The sequence below is a fragment of the Sceloporus occidentalis genome, unplaced genomic scaffold (genome assembly GCF_023333645.1).
Source record: "Sceloporus occidentalis isolate IW3139 unplaced genomic scaffold, rSceOcc1.0.p SCAF_302, whole genome shotgun sequence".
In the NCBI taxonomy this organism is placed as follows: domain Eukaryota; kingdom Metazoa; phylum Chordata; class Lepidosauria; order Squamata; family Phrynosomatidae; genus Sceloporus; species Sceloporus occidentalis.
In genome coordinates, this window is record NW_028317282.1 from 628850 (window position 1) to 636931 (window position 8082).

Below are 8082 nucleotides of genomic sequence, written 5' to 3' on the forward strand. Positions count from 1 at the left end.
CCACCGCCTTCACTTGTTACATAATGACTGCTAAGGAATATCATGTTATCTTCTGTTTTCTCGTAGAATTTTTTTATCAACCACCACTTCCCCCAAAATAAAGATCCCCGCAGCTTGGATTAAAGACCCTACGGCCAAGTTCTGCATTCCCGGTGAACTCAAGTCAGATAAAGCGACGGTAGAGTGGGTGTGGGGTGCCTTCATCTATCGCAATCTAAAATTAGGCACCCTGGACGGGTCAGCTGGGGGATCGTGTAACAACTTTTAGAAGGGGAGTAAAAGACTGTGTGGGGGGGATCGGAAGCGAGAAGAAGGGAGAAGACGACAAGGGTCTCAAAAGAACTAAAGAGAGAGAACTAAAGATTTCATGGCTTGGGAGAAGCAGTAGAGAAAGAGACTCCAGAGAAGAAAGAAGAAAGAGAAAAGTCACAATGAGAGAATAATAATAACTATGTAGTCCAGAACTCACCGAATATCAATAACTCAAGTAAAGGTAACAGCACAAGGTTTGGTGTCTAAGAAGAGCAGAGAAATTTGTGACATTTTGGTCACTCAAAGACTTTTGGTGGAAGAACACGAAGCACATCATGGACTCGTGGCTACGAATTCTGCTCTGTCTCATGGCAGGTAGGTGTCTTTCCTTTAACACCAATATTAAAAACTGATTTTCACATCGTCGGGTTACCTCGGGCCTCTGGCGGTGACAGCATCGCAACATTTATAAAACGAATTTCCTTACTAATTTGATACATTATTTGTACGGATTTTATTTCCGCTATCCCCCAACCCCCCCCCCCCCCGGAGGCACTACGAATATTTCATTTAAGCTTTGTTTTTCTTATCTGTGGTTAAACATTAAGTAACAATTTCAGGTCGATGGATTTCTGTTATTCTCCAAAGAATAGCACTTAAACCTGGCTGTCGGAAACGAAGGATAAGGCTGAAGGTTGTTTAGGTCACTTTGTTGTTTGGTCGCCGCGATACAAAGGTCTACAAAAGGGTTGCCATTCCGTTTGGAGAAGGCCATTTCCCTGTGCTACCGTGAATGGCACCCTATATTGTGATGGCATGGTGGTCGCCCAAATTACATAAGCACAGCTGGGTCTTTTATGAGCCTGGACTGTCCGAGACACACAAAAAAACCGTTGTTGGGTTAAACGTGTCCCTGTTTTCATCAGTCGCTTTATTTTTTCAGAGTCTCTCGGCCGCGTAATACTCCCCAACCCCCCAGTTATGCTTTTGCAATATTCCCGGTCAGCTGTCCGCGTATTGCATGGCTCACGCCATGATAGATGTTCCAGGATCTCCAAAAGCAGGTGCAACTATTTAACGTCGGGGTGAGATCCCCCACGAGGCGCATGCTGTATTTTTAGGGAATAGAAGAGCATCTTTAGATTCCTCACCTTACATGTAGGTGAATCGATCAAAGGTTTGCGTCTGGGGACCACCCTAGAAAGTGTGCTACATGGTGGGAATCCATCGATGAGACTTTAAGATGGTCCAAAATGTGGCTCCATTTCTCATCTAGAACATGAGGTTTCACTTTAATACATGCTCTTCGTTACACAATAGGAAGGGGTGTTTATATCATTTCTAAAGTATCTCCAAGGCATGAAGACATCAAGAATTACTTTCCTGCTTTATGCAGCGATGCGGATTTTCTGGGGGGTTATTCACTAAAGGGAGTGTTTCCAGGAGAAATCCCTCTGACTTCAAAACACATAATGAAGGGTCAACATTTGTCCAGCAAGAAGGACTGAGCCGGCCCTGTATAATGTATAATTTAATAGGCCGGGAGGAGAAATCTCACTGATTTACCTATACATAATACAGGGCTGTCCAAGCGCTTCCTCCAGCAGGAGGTCAGTGGGGTTGGGGGCATTCGAAAAGCCAAGAAGCAGAAATAAAACTCCCCTGACAACTCTCCGCTCATATTTCCCTTTAGTGAACAGACATTAAAGTACAGTACCAAGCGCTGTCGCATTTACTGCCCCAGAATCCTCAGTGCGCATGCCAGATACTCTTCTATCCATACAATGTATTATTGCACCCTCTGCTGGGCAGGCTGGGGTATTACAAAAAAGTATGACGTCATTTTGAAATAGCATTGCAGGCTGAACCGGTCTCTTAAAGGTTTAACCCTTAGCATTCCAAAGCTAGTATGAAGAGAGTGATCAGAGTTAAGAATAATAAGAATATGTTAAGAGAGTGATAAGAGTAAAGAATAATAAGAATAAGTTCAGATAAGAGAGTTATAAGAGTTAATAGAGTGATAAGAATAAGAGTTTTGCCTCTTCTTACCTAACATAGCTTTTGTTTCAGCGCTATGGAATATGATGGCGCTATATAAAACAATCATTAATAATAATTTAAGGGAACTAATTGCCCCTTTAAATTACATGTTGCCACCCATGCAGGATGTCAATGGGCTAAATTACCAGCAAACCTTGGGGGAAGCTTTATAAAGCCGGACTGAAGACAATGCAGGATTCCATTCTGACCTGAGCCGTAAAGGATTTGCCCCTGGGGCAATGTGGGTCTTACCAGCCTAAATAATTCATCGGGTAACGATAATATCATTATGGGGGTTATACGTATCATCTCCATTCCATTGAATAAAAGAGCAAGTTACTAGGAAGTAACTGGGTCGCAGCAATAAAAAAAATGATCACACACGTACTCACGTGTCTTCCAAATGCGTGCAGTCGATGCTGTCATTCCTGTAAAAAAAGCCTCCCCTTCCTGACATAGTGAGCCTGGGGGGGCTGGAAGGCGGTTGAAATTGCTGTGGTAGAAAATATTTACACATCTAAAAAAAAAAAAAAGACCCAACAGCGGCCAAAAAAAAAAACATCTCAAGGGTGATAGGAATGAAAGAAGCTAATGAAGTGAATGAATAATAATGCATGGGGGTGAGCAAGTGTATTGGTTTTTAAGCCTAATGGGGAAGCTGTACACTAAAGGGTTAAAGAGAAGGGGGGTAGAACCTTGAACACATGCAGCTGGCGGGCAGGATATAATTTTCCGCTACGTAAAATATTATTTCTTTTACCCGTGGAATGAAATAAGGGCCTAATTTTCTTCTATTGTCCTGTAGTTCTTTAGAACCTTTGATTGTTACAACGTTTCTTAATAGGGAACGGCAGCTGGCTTCAAAGCTCATGGCAGAAAGTAACAGCAGGGTATTAATGTATCCAGGAAACACCTCAATATCAGTGAAATAAGCCGATAATTGAGTTTACGGGGGTGCCAGGTCTGAAACGCGAGGCGAGCCGCTACCAAAAACTTGCCTCCTTAGATTTAAAGGGCAATCGCATGTATACATTGACTCGGGATTATGTGTGGATACAAGGTATCGCAATGAGTTCTAGTGTCGTCTTGAATAGTTTAATGGGGGGAAGCCCTGGAGCTGGTGGACTTGGTTCCCCATTGGGAAATGCAAGCATCATGGAGCCACCGGCAGATCCCAGTTGGCACCAAGGAGAAGATTAGTATTCTGAGTGTTGCTGGTGCTGGAGAGGCCATGATGACTTAGAAATTGAGAAACATCTAAACTAATTGTTTGACCGTTTAAAGGAACCCTCCATGTTTTGGAGAGAGTCCTAACGCCAAGCTCCTCCATGTTCTATCACCCTTTGGGTTTGTGTGATAACTGGACATCTGCTTCAGCTGAATTTCTCCAAAAGTTGGGGTAAATTTTGTGTGACCCCATACAGCTCTGCCCCTGAATATACAGACAGATGTAGATATAAGCATGATAATTATGACCCTCGCTGTTGCCCCCGATAGTAATCCAGATGTTTCTCTTTTTAAATTCTTTCACATCCTGGTGTATTTAGCCGGAGCTTCTATCCCATACTTTGCTCAGGAAGTTCCAAGTTTAGGAGGTGCGCAAGAAAATATCTTCCCCCAAACAGATTATAATGTTCAGCTGTACAAAGTATGGAAATCTTCTTTGGTCCGATCTTTCCCAGTTACTGTAGAGAATATTGGGGGAAAATATGAAAACGTACAGTATGATGCAAAAATCATTTGTTATTCATAGTTACATATCGTAAATCATTCATAAGAAAAGGAGGCGCAGCCAAAGAGCACTATAGGAAAGAAGATGGTGAATTATGCAGAGATGTTCACACAACACAGGAAGTCTTCTGAGCTCCCTGCTTTCTACAATAGTCTAGAAATCTCAATCACTAGCTCTGTGGGACAGAGATCCCACCCTAAGATTTGACTCCCATCATTTGTATGAGTTCTCGCTCTGTTATCTGAACCTGACCTACTAGACAAACACCCCGATTCCTTATCATACTGCGTGTTGGAAACAAAAGAATGTCTTAATCACCAGTCAGACTCTCTGACTAATGAAAGGCTGTGGAGGAATGGACTTCATTAGCATTGCCATAAAGCATCAGCGCAGTGTGGTGTTTGATGAGGGAAATTCACCCAATGGGGGTTGTTACTGTATACAGCGCTGGGGGGGTATTACTGTATACAGCGCTGGGGGGGGTATTACTGTATACAGTGCTGGGGGGGGTATTACTGTATACAGCATTGGGGGTTATTCCTGTAAACAGCGCTGGGGTTATGCTCAAGTAGAAATATTTTTTATTAGGGGTATCTTCTAAAATGGTAGTCTAAGGGGTTAAGCTCCAGTTCCAGGTAATCCATTAACAAGTCCAGAACATCATTGCATTAAAAGCACTCACTTCTCCCTGAGGCTGGAGTCGCTTGATCAGCATAAAGCATTCGCTCCAATAAACTGCCGGATACTCAGAGTTAACCATCGCTCTACCAATGCGAGCAGGTGTCAAAAAATGCAGGCGCTCGGGGCACCCCACAGCGGCGCTTTAAAACGTAACGCCATGTTTTTTTATAGGGAGGTTTGGGTTTTTTTTTACTTAGCCATCAACATAAAATCTTATCCATGTAGGAACTTCCAAAACGAACCGGCATCTAGCGTGTTACTTATTAAGAGTCTCATAGACACAAAATATAAAAACCACAAGATGGATTAAAAAAGTGAGGTCTAACAGACTGGACAACATTAGATGCAACTAAGGAAGTTGTCCTTTACTGAGAGGGTGGTAGATAAGTGGAACATTCTCCCAGTAGAGGTGGTAGAGGGTAATACAGTGAGGGTATTAAACATGCATGGGATAGACATACGGCTCCTGAATCCAAGATGAGACCAACGACTGATTAAGGTTTCAGTCTTTACAGACTAGAAATAGGGAGACTAGACGGGGGCCGAATGGGGCCGATCTTCTGGCAGGTTCTATGTCTCTATGGCTTCTGAAATCTGGCTGCACTGCCACCTTGCTGCAACATATCCACTTTTTAAAATTACCGGTATCTGGTATTGTTTGTTTTCACCAAAATATGCGTGTTTAACCCAAACAGCTACTGGTAGTTAAATGCATGCTGGGATAATCTCCTAAATAGAAAAAAAAACCAGAAAATATAAGTGAATTAACAAAAAACTTTTAGTTGCTGGAGTTATTAATCTAAAGAGAACTTTTGAACTGGTCATCATTTAAGATGAAAAAAAAATCCACGGTCAAACGTTTTAAGAAACATTCGTAACACGAAAGTAAATAACCTCCTACGTGTTGTTCGTCTTTAGTGTCCTACTGCTGGGCAGGGTGCGTGGAGGTGGATTCAGAGACGGAAGCTGTGCTGGGTAACTCCTTTAAGATCCGCTGCATCTCGTGTAAGAAACGAGGAGAAACGACAGCAACGACGTTCGTGGAATGGTTCTTCAAACAGCTTGAAAAAGAGGAATTCGACCGGGTATGGTTAGAAATTCGATCGGCCGATTTGACCAAGTATTTTATGTTAATGGACTTGGTCTTCTGTCTATGTCCATGTCTATGTGGGGCTTCTAGAATGGTTCCATGGGTATTTCTTTACAACATTCGAACCTGGAACCTTGAAATGTGTCAACTGTCCCTTCTTAGACCCTCTATGACAAAGCTAGGAGCTTGATGCTCCATCACACTTAGGAACTCGAGAAAGACTTCTCCTTCAGCTCTCCTAATGACACCTCAGCTACACAGCTAGAAATTTGGTCCTTAGAAGACTCAGGCCCTCTTGTCTCTTTTATCGAGACCCCCGTTACACGGTTAGGAACACGAACGAGCCTCTGTTCTTCTTCGTGAGACACTTTGACGTTGACATGTAGCTTCAAAGAACGTATGCAGATTAAAGCTTTTAACTCGGTCAATCAATGGAACTCCTGACATAAAAGCAAAACTATAAATACCAATAGTCTATGTTAATATACTTTCGTCTCCATCACTGAAGCCATAGCCGCCATTGTAAGATTTATCATGACATTGTCTACCCCTCAAACAACTAAAAGGGGACTTTATGGATGTCATCGCATCCCCCATCATTTTCTCGAAATCTGTTAATGTAGACCATATACAATCTACATCCAAAAATGTAGAGAGATGAAGTCTCACCTGTCTTTGATATTTTAGTATCTTTACATGTCTTCAAGATCCCATTCTTTTTTTTTTTAGATCTACATATACCGGTATCCAGAGTTTGAGACTGTAGATGAACGTTTCACAGGTCGGCTGAAGTGGAGTGGGAGCAATAACACAGACGACATTCAGGATATGTCTATCACGATCACAAACGTCACCTACGATCATCACGGAGAATATATGTGCCGGGTCAACCGTACCCTCCTCTTCGAGACCCATGATTACAACACTAACGTTACTAAATTTATCCACGTAACTGTGGTGGACAAAGGTGAGCATCAAGATTGTTGCTGACGATGGGCCTTGAATTAGTGGTTGAGTCCGCAACATCCGTTGGTTTACTGGGAAGGATCAGTCAGTGCCATGAATCCTTACCCTCTTTCCCAGTATGACTCCAATATGGCTGACTAATGGTACCATTATATGATGTCATACCGCAACACCCTCACACATTACTAGTACAGAGAGGAAAACGAGGCAATGTCGGAGGGCCAGGTACATCTGGGTTTGGCAACTACTTTGGAATCTGGGGTCTGTTTTGTTTGCATATATATATTTTTTTTAATTTGCTAAGAAATAGGGAATTTATCTCAAATATTTTCTAACCCCTACGCACAGGAAACAGAGATGTCGCCTCTATTGTGTCGGAGATCATGATGTATGTCCTCATCGTCGTCCTGACAATATGGCTGGTGGTAGAAATGATTTATTGTTACCGGAAGATCGCTGCGGCTGGCGAAGAAGTGGTGCCCGAAAATGCGTGAGTGCAAAAAAAATGCTACTCTACATGGTTTTTACTCTCTGCCGAAGGCAGAACTCAATCAAAGAGTGGGACAATTACCTCTAGGAAGACTTTCCTATCACTGTCAACTCTTCCACAGTCCACAGTTATAACGCTATAGGCAGAGGCCATCTTGTTTGTTGAGAGGTTGGGATTAGTCAAGGTGATAATCGTATTGAGCCAACGTAGAATGACATGGTCTACCATTTTTTTGTTCCTTCACAGCTCAGACTACTTAGCAATAACATCAGAAACTAAAGACAATTGCCTGGGAGTACAACCGCAAGAATAGTATTGGGGGACTGAGTGACTCAGGGCAACTGGGTAAGTGCAATGGTCTGCCATGTGTTAATGGCAGGGCCACCTCATCTAGCTCTTAGACCACCCTTCAACCTTGATTACGGTGGAGTGTGGGTAGAAAAAAGGATAAAACTGTAAATGTGGTTGTCTATATTCTAGGTGGACGAGCGAGTTAGTAGAGAACCTCGCCATGTCGGCCCTGCTGGGTAGACCGAAAACTGTATCGGGGCAAAAACTACACAGGCGAGCTGATTTCAAACCCTTTTACCTCCCAGGAGTGCCGCAGACCCGACAAAGCCTTTTTGTGTTGCCTGTTGACCTCGTAGTACGACGAAGGGACTTTCTTCGCAGTAGTAATCATTTAGTCTTCCTTAACCCCTTTATTACCTTCGTCCGGCCATGAAGGGGGCTTAGGGATACTGCAATCTCCAATGGCTTCCATGAAGAACTTGAATGCTATCCTCACAATTACTTTAAAAAATTTTTTAATGTGTCTTTTTTTTCTACATT

General features: G+C 42.7%; 1 protein-coding gene across 1 annotated transcript; it reads left to right on the forward strand.

The window, feature by feature from the left end:
* The first annotated feature begins 587 nt into the window (after positions 1-587).
* LOC149275030 (sodium channel regulatory subunit beta-1-like) lies at positions 588-7564 on the forward strand. The gene is made up of 5 exons (XM_089504979.1): positions 588-627; positions 5624-5790; positions 6525-6762; positions 7110-7251; positions 7498-7564. Exons 1-5 carry the CDS (start codon positions 588-590, stop codon positions 7562-7564), a joined length of 654 nt encoding a protein of 217 aa, XP_089361105.1.
* The last annotated feature ends 518 nt before the right edge of the window (positions 7565-8082 follow it).

Coding starts and splice junctions, on each gene's coding strand:
- LOC149275030 (XM_089504979.1), top strand. CDS start 588: ATGGACTCGTGGCTACGAATTCTGCTCTGTCTCATGGCAG. Junction 5,791..6,524: donor AAAAAGAGGAATTCGACCGG/GTATGGTTAGAA, acceptor TTTTTTTTTTAG/ATCTACATATACCGGTATCC. Junction 7,252..7,497: donor GAAGTGGTGCCCGAAAATGC/GTGAGTGCAAAA, acceptor GTTCCTTCACAG/CTCAGACTACTTAGCAATAA.